General features: G+C 42.3%; 1 protein-coding gene across 1 annotated transcript in view; it reads left to right on the forward strand.

Annotated features, from left to right (window-relative positions):
• The window catches only part of PRKAR2B (protein kinase cAMP-dependent type II regulatory subunit beta), a 108,137-nt gene that overhangs the window by 84,434 nt on the left and 8,561 nt on the right, over positions 1–15,142 (forward strand). Inside the window, exons 5-7 of the mRNA XM_047752331.1 lie at positions 3,170–3,276; positions 8,098–8,251; positions 13,796–13,897. Of these exons, the coding sequence (XP_047608287.1) occupies positions 3,170–3,276; positions 8,098–8,251; positions 13,796–13,897 (363 nt within the window). The remainder of the gene's footprint in view (positions 1–3,169; positions 3,277–8,097; positions 8,252–13,795; positions 13,898–15,142) is intronic.

Consider the following 15,142-nt stretch of genomic DNA (forward strand, 5'->3'; position numbering starts at 1 on the left):
GGGCCACACCGGCAACATATGGAAGTTTCCAGGCTAGGGGTGAAATCAGAGCTGCCGCTGAGGCCTACGCCCCAGCCAAGGCAATGCCAGATCCGGCCTCCATCTGTGACCTACACCACAGATGGTGTCAACACTGGCTCCTTCACCCACTGAGTGAGGAAGGGCAGGGATCAAACCTACATCCTCACGGACACTGTGTGAGGTTCTTAACCTACTGAGTCACAGAGGCAACTCCTACCCTCTTAGTTCTTTGTTTCCTTAAAAAAATTCCATAAGGATGGGTATATGTCATTATATATTTGTCGAAACCCACGGAGTATACAGCCCCAAGAGTGAACCTGAATGTCAGCCGCAGACTTGGAGTGATAATGACATTGATGTCAGTTTATCACTTGTAGTAAATGTACCCTCTGGTGGGGGTTGTTGATAGTAGAGAAGAGACTGTGGGAGACACAGCAGGCAGGTGAGAACTCTATATGTTTTGCCCCATTTTGCTGTGAACCTAAAACTGCTCCAAAAAAATATTTAAAGGAAGAAAAAATTTTCATAATTGCATTGTCATTGTTCACCTTACCCATTTTTCTCTAATTGGCTCTTTCTCTAAATATCCCCTTTTTCATCCCATGGCTGTAACATCCTCTTGACCATCTCTGGGCATATAAAGTTGCACTTTCTGAACGCTCGTCACTGCTCCTGAATTTTCTAGCTCACCTGGTGTTAGTTTGCCATTCGTCTTAGTCATGTTGGCTACCAGAGAGCAACACAGAGCTGACTTGGAGCCCTGAATAAGTAGGGCAGGCCTGTCAACCCCGTGTCCTGTGGGCAGAGTGGCAGGGATCCAGCAGTTAACCTGGGGGACCCCCTCATCCCAGCAAGCAAGGGTCCTCTTTCCAGGGCACCAGTCTTCACAGGAGCTGTTGGAGTTCTCTCTCATTGATTTATGTTTCTACCAAGAACATGACCCTGATCTTTTGCCTGGGAAGACTGGTTAACACCTGGTTGCTAGGCGTCGTGGGTTCAGGGTGGAGGCCTTTGGAAGGAAAGTATTGGCTGGTTGTGGAGGACTTTGAGTCAGTGCCCTTGTCTTCAGCGGTGTCTCAACCCCGTTCTGCCAGACCAGGTGTTTCCCCATCTGGAGCCTCTGGTGCTCTGACAGGTGGTCAGCCCACCTGCCTTTCCCCAGGCTCCACCTGCCTTTCCCCTCTCCCTACCACCTGCCATTACCTTCCCTTTGCTCTAGAAATCTCTCCTCCAGTTTCCGCTTCCTATTCTCATGGTTGTGGAGTCACTCCTTCATGTTCCCTCTGCAGTGTTAATGGGATCTCAAAACAGGAGAATCGCACGTGGCCTGTTCATGCTCTTGATCCAGGATATTTTGTGTTTCCTTTTTTTTTTTTTTCTTTTTGCCATTTTCTTGGGCCACTCCCACAGCATATGGAGGTTCCCAGGTTAGGGATCAAATCAGAGCTGTAGCTGCCGGCTTACACCAGAGCCACAGCAGCACGGGGTCCGAGCCACATCTGCAACCTTCACCACAGCTCACAGCAACGCCAGATCCCCAACCCACTGAGCAAGGCCAGGGATCGAACCCGAATCCTCATGGTTCCTAGTCGGATTCGTTAACCACTGAGCCACGACGGGAACCTCCAATGTTTTGTGTTTCTTCAACTTGTGTTTTCGACTTGCATTTCCCCCCTCTGATCTATCTTCAGTGCCTTAATCTGTTTATAGTAATACTTGATGTTGGCCTGGGAAGTTGGGTTGTACCTTTTTTTTTTGTCTTTTGCTATTTCTTGGGCCGCTTCCGTGGCATATGGAGGTTCCCAGGCTAGGGGTCCAGTCGGAGCTGTAGCCACCGGCCTACACCAGAGCCACAGCAACGCGGGATCCGAGCCACGTCTGCAACCTACACCACAGCTCACGGCAACGCCGGATCGTTAACCCACTGAGCAAGGGCAGGGACCGAACCCGCAACCTCATGGTTCCTAGTCGGATTCGTTAACCACTGCACCACCACGGGAACTCCATGGGTTGTACCCTTTTTATACCCAGAGAGGGTAACCCTAAACCTTTGTACGACTTCTGACTTTGCTTTTTAAAAAAATTTTATTGGAATATAGTTGACAATTTCAGATGTGCAGCAAAGTAAATCAGTTATACCTATGCATATATCCATTCCTTTTCAGATTCTTTTCCCATATAGGTTACTACACAGTATTGAGGAGATTTCCCTGTGCTATACAGTAGGTACTTGTTACCCATCTATTTTATATATAATGGTGCACATATGTTCACCCCAGTCTCCTAACGTATTCCTCACCCCCTTGTTTCCTCTTTGATAAACATAAATTTGATTTTGAAATCTGACGTTTCCATTACTTTGCATCATCCTGTTGCTTCATATCCATTTTTATGACTATTCAAAGATCTTTGAATTGTTCCTGTCCTTGTTGGGAGGGGAGATCTCTTTTGCCTCCTAGTTTATTCTCACTTAATTTAAGGTTTATCCTTAAGCCCTATCAAGCTCACTTTAGCGAATAAAAGTGTTAAATAGGCTAAGTTTGATCCATCCTCGTAAGGTCCGTGGTTGCTTCTTGAAGAGAACCTTAGTGACAAAAAATAGTGATAGACTATTTGCCACAATCATTTTTGGTTTTGCTTTTGTTCTTGTTGTTGCCGTTCTGTTTTGTTTCGGAGCCTAAACCAAGAAGGATTGGAGTCAGGTAAATGTTTAGGTAGGTAATCTCTACATAAATTCTAGTGATGACCAAAATAGGGACGTTTTTAAAAAGTTCAGTTATCTTTAAAAGACATTTGCTCTAGTTCTTTATTATCCTGGTTATTTTAGTTGCTAAGATTATATTTCACAAGGTATATATGATGGTTTGGTCATTAATTTTTCATATTGAAAGTGGTGATAGTTGCAAATATTCTGAAATAGACTAATTGTAATTACTTTTATTCAGAAACTGAATATGAGAGAAAATATATAATCATCTCATTCATATGCGGTGAAGAAGACTGTCCTATGTATTTTTTAATACTTAATGGCAGTGATGATATTTCCATTTCTTTGAGCTTGTCCACAGAAATATAAAGCTAATTACGGTTACTTAAGAAAACATGTTCTAAATAAACAAAGATTCTGTCTTTTCTTTTTGAAAAATAGGAGCAGATGTCTCAAGTATTAGATGCCATGTTTGAAAAATTGGTCAAGGAAGGGGAACATGTAATTGATCAAGGCGATGATGGCGATAACTTTTACGTAATCGATAGGTAAGTTCTGCATAACTTCACTGCTGAAATGCAGTGAAAATCCTAGTAGTTATAAGTAGGATCAACTTATGATAATGGCTCTTGCCTCTTTATCCTTATTCCTGCATCATGGGCACCCTAAACCTGCTGTGAGCCCATCCAGTGACACCGTGTTAGAGCAGGAAAAGAGACATAAAGTACAGAGGAAGTTGGGGTCTTTTGGTTCATCTGTGAATCTCAGCCATTTACCTGGAGCCTCCTCATGTGTTAACTTGTACCTGAGAGGTAGTTATGTCTGCTACAGGGTTAGTGATGCCTGTTGCGATAGAGAATACAAGTGTAGCACACCATCTGGATGTGGAATCCATACCATTCAGTCTGTTATGTTCTCCGAAAAGGTTCTTTATTGTTAACTGTGAAGTACAATATGTGCCTGGTTAAAAAGTCAAATATTTCAGAGGGGCCTAAGGTGAAAGGTTATTCTTTCTTCCCACTGCTTTAACATTGTCTGACCAGCAGAGTGAGGGGTCTGTGCATCCTTCCAGGAGTTGTGTATGCATTATTATATTTGTTTCTTAAAAATGCTATAGAGAAATTAAGTAAAAAGGCCTGCATTTATATTGGAAAATCTAATTTCAAAAAACTGAAGTCGTGCTTGACTTCATCATAGAAACATTGTGCTTCATGAAAAGATGCTCAACATCGCTAATTATTAGAGAAATGCAGATCAAAACTCCAATGAAGTACCATCTCACACTGGCCAGATGGCCATCATTTAAAAAGCTACAAACAATAAATGCTGGAGAGGGTGTGGAGAAAAGGGAACCCTCCTACACGGTTGGTGGGAACGTATATTGGTGCAGCCACTATGGAAAACTGTGTGGCGGTTTTTTCAGAAAACTAAAAATAGAACTACCATATGATCCAGCAATCTCACTCCTGGGAAGATATCTGGAGAAAACTCTAATTCAAAAAGATACATGCCACAACATTGTGAATCAACTATACTTCAATAAAACTTTAAAAAATGAAAAAAAATATGTAGATAATTCATGAAAAAAAGGAATAAAAATTAAAAGAAAAGATATATGCGCCCCTATGTTCATAGTGGGAGCATTCACAATAGCTGAGACATGGAAACAACCTTAATGTCCATCAACACATGAATGGATGAAGAAGAGGTAGCACATGCAGACACATGCATGCACACTTGCACAGAGTGGAATACTACTCAGCCATGAAAAGAATGAAACAATGCCATTTGGAGCAACATGAGTGGACCTAGAGATTATCAAACTAAGTGAAGTAAGTCAGAGAAAGACAAATACCATATGACATCACTTTTATGTGGAATCTAAAATATGACACAAATGAATTTATCTATGAAACAGAAGAAAGAGGCTCGTAGATAGAAAACAGCCTTGTGGTTGCCCAGAGGGAGGGGCTTGGGGAAGGAAGGATTGGGAGTTTGCGATTAACAGATGCAAACTGTTATATAGAACAAGTCCTCCTGTATAGCACAGGGAACTATATTCAATACTCTGTGGTAAACCATGATGGAAAGAACATGGAAATGATTTTATATATGTATGTATGTATAGCCAAATCACTTGGCTGTATAGTAGAAATGACCAACATAGTAAGCCAACTACCCTTCAATAAAAAGTAAATGAAAGAACAGTGTGCTTTCAGCAATAATGAAGTAACAGACCTAAAATGTGCTTGGAGAGCAGTCTAAACTGAGTCTTCATTTCCTCCGAAGAGCAGCGATGAAGTGTTGATGAGACATTCGGCACCCTTACCCCCGCCCATTGGTGCGGAACACAGACCAGCTCCCAGCCTGATTTGGTGGATTGCACTGGGTTGAGTTGTGTTCTCCTCAGAGGCCTTTCTGTCTGTCTGTCTGTCTGCTTAGGCCTTGTTTCCTGATCTGGGCTCTGTGAGTGTCACAGGTGCCCTCTGAGCCCTTCAGGCCCTCATCCCTGAGGCCTTGGTGACCTGTGGGCTGCACTAGCCAGGGCTGAGGGGACACTATGATTTTAGAATTTTCCCACATATAAATTAAGGTCATGATTTTGGTACCATTAACAGCCTTCATCAACAAAAAGCCTCAGAAATTCACTCAGCTCTTTCATTGTATTAAATTATAGGGGTACATGAGAACCCCGAATACAGCACAGGGATAATTTTTGACTAGAAGAACTCCATGCATTTGTACACAGTACCCTCCCTTTCCAGCTAGATCCTCATCGCATCGAAGTGATGCGAGGTCACCCAGATGATGGGTTTGGCGCCAGTTCAGCGTGCAGGTCTCTTGACCACCGTGTGTCCCCTCTCCGTTGGCCCTGCACTGCCCAGGGCCTCACATTCTCGGATAAGAAATCTGTCTGAAAAAGCAGCACGCAGTATTTCAGCAGTTTTAGACTGATGTGATTTTAACAGGACTGATCTGTGACTATCCTTCTCATCAGGATATTTGTTGTGTATTTTATCCTATTCAAAGCAGAAATGTGGAAAACCATTTTAGAGCAAAAGTATAAAGAGAAGAACAAATCTGTACTCAACAATACTATGCATGAAACAAATTCTGGAAGCTATCTCTGAAACAACGCTTCTAGCCATGAATTATATTTAAAAAACCAGTTACTCTCTTTTTAAAATTCGAATTCTATCAATAGCTAAAGCATTTTTATTTTTAATTTTTTTTTTTAAAATAATTTTATTTTGGGAGTTCGTGTCGTGTAGTGGAAACAAATCCGACTAGGAACCATGGGGTTGCAGGTTCGATCCCTGGTCTTGCTCAGTGAGTTAAGGATCCCATGTTGCTGTGGCTGTGGCGTAGGCCGGCAGCTGTAGCTCTGATTAGACCTCTAGCCTGGGAACTTCCATATGCCTCAGGTGCGGCCCTAAAAAGCAAAAAAAAAAAAATTTATTTTATTTCTAAAAAGTTTTTTGACCATGGTGTGCAACAGCTTGATGTAGGCTCTCAGTTTCCAGGCCAGGGATTGAACCCAGGGCTGAGTGAAAGCACCAAGTCCTAATCACTAGACCACAAGGGAACTCCCCAAACCAATTATTCTTATTTTTGAATACCTTTTGTCTAATATCTTATGTTTTTGCTTTTGTTTTACCTCTACTGTTTGTAATCATTCCCTTAATCTTAAAAGCTCTCTGTGTTTTGTCTTTGCTAGGGTTTAGCCACAGAATAAAGCCACAAAATTTTGCCTATCTGCCCTCACAGGTGTTTGAGCAAACCTTGAAACCTTCTCTGATAAAATACAGTACCTGGAAAGTGTTCTCCAGAGGAAGAATGAAGTTTATGGAAACATAGGATCTGGATGATATGCAGTGCAGTGATCCAGAGTTTTATTTGCCTAGGAAAAGAAATGCAGTTAAAAGATAACCATGAAAATACCATAAAAAGACCAGGATTAGATATTTAGTGTGCATTTCTATCACTTTTTGCTTTAGTTTGAGGGTCAGTCTAACAAAGGGCCAGATGATCTAAAGAGCCAGGGAGTAAATTTTGTAGGGTCCGCAGGCCATGAGATCTATGTTGCAACTGCTCAACACTGCTGTCTAGCATGAGTCAGCTACTGATAATGCAGAAACAGCTGGTGTGCTTGTCATTCCCATAAAACTTGATTTAAGGAAGCAGGCAGCCTGCTTTGGGCTCCCGTGTTCCAGTCCCTTATTTAGAATGTAAAGGACCCTGTGAGTCCTATATAGTTGTGGCTGACCAGATTGCTAGAGCAGTATTATTTTTTTTTGGCTGCCCTGTGGCATACGGAGCTCCTGGGCCAGGGATCAGATCTGAGCCACAGCTGCAACCTTTGCCACAGCTGCCGCAACACTGGATTCTTAACACACTGTTCTGGGCCGGGGACTGAACCTGCAGGATGCTGCCAATCCTGTTGTACCATAATGAGAACTCCTTCAAAACGTTTTTGCTTCATTTGCGGCATGTGGGAGTTCCTGGGCCAGAGATTGAACTCATGCTACAGCTGTAACCAGAGCCACAGCAATGACAACACCAGATCTTTCACCCACTGAGCCACCAGGGAACTCCAAGCTATTCTTCTGTTCTCGCAAGTCATACATGTTTGTTAGAGAAACAAAGGCTCTTTAAATGAATGCCCCTAGAATCTTCCGTGATTCTTAGGCTCAGAGGTCACTGCAGTCAGTAGTTTTGTACATGCATCCCTTCAGATGGCTGTCTTCGCATTTTCTGTTTGGTTGCATTCCTCATTATATTTTGATCATGTATTATCTTAAATATGTGCAGTTTAGTCTCAGTGGCCCCAGCAGGCACAAATATAGGCCTCACCTTAGTCCCGTTGATGGTCTTATCTTTCTGCTTGTCTGGAACTGGGGTGGAGGAATCTGTGTCACACACTGATGCCCTTTTATTATGGTCAACAGAAGAGAAAGGACAATAAGAGCCCAGCAACAACTGTCACCCATGGATGACAATCTGGGGAGGGTTCCTATTACCCTGATGTGCCTGAGGAGGGGCTCCCTGGGCATGCCCCCAGCTACTGCTGCTCCCCAGTGGGAAGACCTCTGCACGGATGTGGAAGATGCTGAGAGCAGCAGCATTTCTGGGCGGAAGTTGGATGGCTGGGCCAGGGCAGAAGGGAACCTCTTACTGTTTACCCTTCCAGACAGGCAAATGTTTCATGACGTCCAAGCAGCAAGACTAGCGATAAGTGATGTTAAAACAAAACAAAACAAAACAAAACAACCCAGAAAGATGGAGATTTTATTGCCCAGGGCTTGTGTATTTTGCAGTGAGATTTAGCTTGAATTACTTTTACGTCTTTTCTTCCACCTGTCCAACAGAGGGACATTTGATATTTATGTGAAATGCGACGGTGTTGGGAGGTGTGTTGGGAACTACGACAATCGTGGGAGTTTCGGCGAGCTGGCCTTAATGTACAACACGCCCAGAGCAGCAACGATCACCGCTACCTCTCCTGGTGCTCTGTGGGGTTTGGTGAGTGGAGTCTTTCTTTGGACTGAACGTCTTTTGTAAAAGTTGTTATGACAGAAGCCAGGCAGCTGCCGTATTTCAGTTCTCATAGGTAGCTTTGTTTGGGGTTGATTAAGCAACTGCTGGATGCTGACCGTTTGGGCACTAAGACTGTGCTAATAAGTTAGCCTTCTGTTTCCCAGTCAAGTCTGGAGTTGAACCTGCCAACCAGGTGAAAGACAGATCCAAAATGCTTCTCCCTCTCTCTCTCTCTTTTTTTTTTTTTTTTTAACCACTCCTAAAAACCAGCCAGCTACATGACCAAAGCCTTCGGTGCTGTTTTTTTCAGATCGCTCTCTGTGGTATTATAATCTGTGGTTCTCAGAGCGTGTGGGTCCCCTGACGTGTCACATCTCCATCACCTGGGAACTTGCTAGAAATGCAGATTGAGGCCCCACTTATGGATTCAGGCCCGTTGACTCAGAAACTCTGGAGGTGGGGCCGGCAGTCTGTACTTGAGCAAGCCTGTCCATGCTTGAGAAACCACTGTCATCTGAGCCGCTCCTGTGGTGTAAATTGATTGTAACAACTCTGCATTGACAAGCAGCCCTGCAGAGAGAAAATACTTGATTCTTGTGCTTCTCACTTACTACACATCAGAATTACTTGGGGATGTTTTAAAAAAGTCCTCTTAACTAGGCCCCACCACTGAGAAATGTAATCAGACTCTGAGGGTTGGGTCCTGGTGAAATAAATTTCTTTTTCTTTTTTTCCTCTTCTCTTTATAGTGCTGTACCTGCGGTATATGGAGGTTCCCAGGCTAGCAGTCAAATCAGAGCTACAGCTGCCAGCCCATGCCACAGCCACGGCAACACTGGATGGAAGCCACAATTGCAACCTACGCCACAGGTTGCAGCAATGCCAAATCCTTAACTGACTGAGTGAGGCCAGGGATCGATCCCACATCCTCCTGGTTACTAGTCAGGTTCTTAACCTGCTGAGCCACAATGGGAACTTCCCCAAATAAATTTCTTAAAGGTGGCGTGTCTACAAGACTTGAAAGTTGACTTAAAGACATTTGGGTGAGGGGAGGGAGGGAGATTCTTTTCATAGGTGATATTAGGATGCATAGGAGCAGACCCCAGCAAAGCCGATTCTGAAAGACTGTTTAAGCTGATGCTTAAGGATCACCTGGGGATTTAGTTAAAAGGCAGATTCTGATTCATTGGGTCTGGGAGGAGGCGGAGCCTTAGAAGCCCCCTGGAGACAGCAGTGCTGCTGGTGCCCAGATTTAAACAGTCCTGATTAAGGGAAGGTTGACAATATTTGTATTCTCTTTTAACATTGTCAGAGACATCACACACTATATATGTACACTTTTGTCTTTTGCTTTTTAGGGTTGTACCTGTGGCCTGTGGAAGTTCCCAGGCCAATGGTCAAATCAGAGCTGCAGTCCCCAGTCTGCACCACAGCCATAGCCACAACAGCGCGGGATCCGAGCTGCGTCTGAGACTTACACCACAGCTCACGCCAATGCCCGATCCACGGAGCGGGGGCAGGGTTCGAACATGTATCCTCATGGATACTAGTTGGGTTTGGTACCACTGAGCCACAACGGGAACTTCCCACCCTATAGTTTTGACATGCATCTACTCAGTTATTTCTGACAAGTCCTTTTAAGGAGGCGAGGTGAGGTAACAAGAAGTACAGGACTGCAGCTTCACAGGAGTTACACATTATCAGTCACCACTCAGTGTTGGACTCGAAGTGGATTCAGTTGATAGAAATCTCTTGATTGGAAAAATGAGATGTATTGTGCATTTCTTCTTTTTTTTTTTTCTGTCTTTTTGCCATTTCTTGGGCCGCTCCCGTGGCATATGGAGGTTCCTAGGCTAGGGGTTGAATCAGAGCTGCAGCCACCAGCCTACGCCAGAGCCACAGCAACTCTGAGCCGCATCTGCAACCTACACCACAGCTCACGGCAACGCCGGATCCTTAACCCACTGAGCAAGGCCAGGGATTGAACCCGCAACCACATGGTTCCTAGTTGGATTCGTTAACCACTGAGCCGTGATGGGCGCTCCCCACCCTTTTTCTTTTTGTCTCATTTCTTCTTATTAAAACCAGGCAGTTACTTGTTTACTTATTAAAAATGTGATGAGTCACTTTTTAAGTGCTGGAAGAAGAATTGGAATTGTTTCCAGTTGGAATTGGAATTGTTTCAGGCTCATCATCTGAAGTGTTTTAAGGAGGATGAAAGATCTCAGTACCCAAAGCCAGCAAAGTTAAAAACTCAAACCTGAGTGAACTTGGCCCCTAGGAAGTGCTTACCTGCCCTGTCTTGAGTTTCCTTAAGGAAGGTATCACTGAAAATTTAATCATCCTGATGGGGTTGCTATCCAGAATCAGATTGTCGCACGGAAGCCTCCTCTCTGCAGTTCCTCTGAACAAGGTCACATATTTAGCTAGTTGGCCTTTTGATTCCTGATAGTTTTCAGCCCTGGCGGGAACCCTAAACTACTGACAAAGGCCCAGCATTTCCCAGGGTGCATGATACTTAGGTCATTTTGAGAGATTTTTTACTAATCTGTACATGTTTTAAACTCTACAAACAGTGGCACAGTGGGTTAAGACTTCAACTGCAGCATCTCGGGTCACTGTGGAGGTGCAAGTTCAATCCCCAGCCCCAGTGCAATGGCATAAAGGATCTGGCATTACTACAACTGTGGCGTAGGTTGCAGATGTGGTTTGGAGTCAGTCCCTGGCCTGAGAACTTCCTATGCCATAGGTGCAGCCATTAAAAAAAAGAAAGTGGACAGTTTGTGATGATCACCTTGGGGTGTGTGCATAAGTGCAATAGCTGCTTTTAAAAATCATCATAATTAACCTAATCAGTTAATACTTCAAACCTGCTTTCTTAGCAATTCACCTAACCAGCCCCCTTCCGGAGAAAGTTTTAAGACCAACAGATTGGAGCGCTGCCGCATCAGTGCAGGTATAAAGATAAGCAAATCTCAAGAGAAAAGTCCTTTGTAGAAGAGTCCAGCTTTGTAAATAAGACGAGGTCACTGTTAGCCCTGGGGAATTAACTGATCTGCAGGACTGTGCTGGCGATTCAGAGAGGTGAGGACTGAAATGACTAGGATGAAAATCTTTGAAATGGGACTTTCTGGATTTTATTTTTATGTCACAGTGGGTGTGAAGAGGTGGGCCACTAATAGAAATTTTTTTCTGACACACATTGCTCATTATGATTAATTTCTAAATTGCTAACCTCTTTCTAGGCTTCTCTGTTTTGCTGTAAACTCTTCTTCATAAAGTGGTGTGCAGCCAGTCCCCAGACCAGATTACGTAGCAGAGTCACTTGGGGAGTTTTTACAGAATACAGATTATTATATATAGAGTCCTGTGTGCCAAGATTTTGAGTCATTAAAGTGTGGGATCTTAGGAGTTTCCGTTGTGGCTCTGTGTCTTAAGAACCCGACTGGGATCCATGAGGATTCAGGTTCGATCCCTGGCCTCACTCACTGGGTTAAGGATCTGGTGTTGCCATGAGCTACAAAGTAGGTTGCAAACACGGATCCCTCGTTGCTGTGGCTGTGGTGTAGGCTTGGCAGCTGTGGCTCCAATTCAACCCCTAGCTTGGGAACTTCCATATGCCCTGGGTATGGTCCTAAAAAAAGTAAATAAATAAAAATAAAGTATGGGATCTTAGAAACTTTTTTTTTTAAAACACCATTGCTGATTCTGATGCAGAGCTAGACTTGGAAATTATTTCAATATTTTACAATTATCTTAAATTTTTTTCTCTTTTTAAAAAATGACTAAGTCTAAAAAGGGTTATAACCCTTTTAAAATTATAATAAACAAAATTGGAGAACAAGATGTTTAGTTTCCTAGAGACTTAATCCACACTTGCATTTTTTCCCCATCCTATCAGTTCATTTAAATTCAGCCTTAATATGTTGGCACAGTAATTTATTAAAGAACGTATCCCAATTAATTTTACTTTATATTAAACGGTATTGTTGTTTATCAGTTTATGCCAAACTAACGTAATTCTGAGGACTCTGAGAACTAAAACAATGTTTGGTAGGAATTTTTATAATATAAAATTTGTAGTAAAGCCATTTTTAGAGCCATTGGCTTTAAAGTTTTCCCTGGTTCCTTATTTCACTTCTGTATCCTTGAGGTTAAGTAGTATAAACATAGGAACATTTTAGAATGATGAGCATGATAAACACTGTCATCAAACTCTCCTCAAAGAAGTCGTAGTTTCTCTGTATATTTTAAAAAAGAAACTCTGGTATATGGATGTGATAAAAAGCCTAGTCAATAATTTTTCTATATCTCTTTACATTGTAAGTGCATGATTAAAAATTTTTCCTAATACTGTTTTCCATCGTTTTTTTTACTGCAGTCCACAAGAAACACATCAGGAAATGTCACACCAGTGCATATGTTTGTGTGCCTTTGTGTATAATGGAAATAAATATATAACCCAACACTTGACTAAAAAGGATGCCCACAGATTTTTCTCTTTTTTTTTTCTTTTTTAAAGATGAAAATGCCGGTCATGGGTCAAGGGGGTCAAAAGGTACAAATTTCTAGGTACAAATGCATGCTGAGGACAGAGTGTACACCACGGTAACCACAGTTAATAGTAACAGTGTTGTACATTTGAAATTTCTCATCACAAGAAAAAAAAAGTGGTAGCTATGTATGGTGATGGATGTTAATTAGAGTTAATATGATCATTTCACGATATATACAGATACTGAATCATTATGTTGTACATTTGAAACTAATAAAATTTTGTGTGCCAGTTACACCTAAAAAAATGCCAGTCATGTCCCACCGAATTGATTTCATAACACTCTAAGGCTGTTACCTGTAGCGAAAGAACTCACTTGCTGGTTTCAATTCTCAGAAACTAAGTAGGATGATGCGGTTGCCAGGGGCTGAGGGTGGTGGGGAATAGGTAGGTTAAAGAGAAAAAACTTGCAGTTATGAGTAAGTTTTGAGGATCCGGTGTAAAACGTGATGATTACAGTTAATAACAGTATATACTTGAAAGCTGCAAAGAATCTTTAATGTTCTTACCACAGAAAAGAAATGGTAATTATGTGAGGTGATAGAGGTATTAACCATCTGTGGTGGTAATCATTTCACAGTGTATAGGTATGTCATATCAACGTATTGTTTATACCTTTAATGCATACATCATAAATCACTTTTCTCTCAAAAGGGGAGGGGGGTGGGGCAGGAAAGAACGAGGAGCTTATTAAGTGGTGCGACAGCGCCACCTTGTGGTGTAGCCCGCCGGTTACACGTTGGTGCTTTCTTTAAAAAACCTGAAAGTCACGTTTTATATGGTTCTACATGTGTGCTTAAAGAAGTAATCTGAAATGAGTTACATTAGAAGTATAATGATGTTCATCTTTTATTTCAAAATCTTCAATTATTGTTTGTTCTTTATAGGGAATAAATTCAAACTGTCTCTTCAAACCTTCTTTCCCCATAAACTCTACCTTTTAACTGTCTTCGTATTTGACATTCTGCCTTTAGGACAGGGTAACCTTCAGGAGAATAATTGTAAAAAATAATGCCAAAAAGAGGAAAATGTATGAAAGCTTTATCGAGTCACTGCCATTCCTTAAATCTTTGGAAGTAAGTATATGTTTGTGCTTTTATTTTGCTTTAAAAGCTTTTGTTTTGTTGGAAATGCTTAGTTCTATTGGAAGTTTCTTTGAATAATAATCTATCCATATTTTCATTTGAGAAGATTATATAGCGTTTGTACAGCTCAGCCTTTCTTTTCCTGCCTGTAGCTGCATTTGTTTTGTCGTATGTAAGCAATAGACTCCTAGGAGCATCCTTGGCAGATCTGTATTTGGTCTTTATCTGAACGCAGACTTAACCCCACAAATGTAGGCAGTGGCCGCTTAGTTATGCCTTTATAGGATCAGATTATCCAAATACAGCACATCCTCACTGGCCTCTCCTCCTTTATTCCTCTTCTCCTTTCTCCTAAAATTGGCATTTTAGGGTCTCTTTTTCTTTGGCAGGCTCACCCTAACTCTCTTCACATGGTGAACTTGTCAAATCCCCTGGCTTATAAGTCTATTGTGTTGATGCCTCTTAGAATTGTTGTTACTGGGCAAGGCCCCGCCCTTGAACGCCAGGCTCATTTATCTAACTGCATATTTAACATTTTCTCTGGGGTGTCTGATAGAAAGCTCACACCTAATCTGGCCCAAACCTCCCCCCCCCCCCCTTTCCCATTTTAGAGACAGCACTGCCATCCTTCCAGCATCTTAGCCACAGTCCTTTGGACTGACGAACTCATGGGCGGATGTGACTCTCTGTTGGCTTGAAGTAGTAGAAATTCAGGCCACATTTCAGAATGCATTTTGGGCAGCTGATCTTTTCCAGCAACAGTTCTCTCTAAATAAAAATAGCTCAGGGGTTGGAAATGCACATGCCTTAGAGTTAACATATTGAAGAAAACCAAGCCAGGATGGGACTTTGGTAAACTGGAAAACATGTGCTCCATCTAAAGAAACAGCTGCTAGTCTAACAGAGTTTATTTTTGCAATTTGGAGATATGGGCTGACTATTGCTGAGTGTCTCGATTTTTCAAGAGAAGCTGGAAATTCAAGTTTTTATCGAAAATTTATTTTAAAATGTGGTCAATTAATACAGCAAACACACACACATACAGACCCACACATTGCTCAGTTTATTTGGCCTATAGGCTACCATTTTTAAAACCTTGAAACAGTTAAGGAAGATCTGTGGGGCAGTGGATTGAGGATCCATCAGTGTCACAGCGGTGGCTTGGGTCTCTGCTGTGGTGTGGGTTCCATCCCTGGTGTGGGAACTAACATGCTATGGGTGTGGCCAAAAAGGAAC

This window comes from Phacochoerus africanus, chromosome 11 (genome assembly GCF_016906955.1).
Source record: "Phacochoerus africanus isolate WHEZ1 chromosome 11, ROS_Pafr_v1, whole genome shotgun sequence".
Lineage (NCBI taxonomy): Eukaryota > Metazoa > Chordata > Mammalia > Artiodactyla > Suidae > Phacochoerus > Phacochoerus africanus.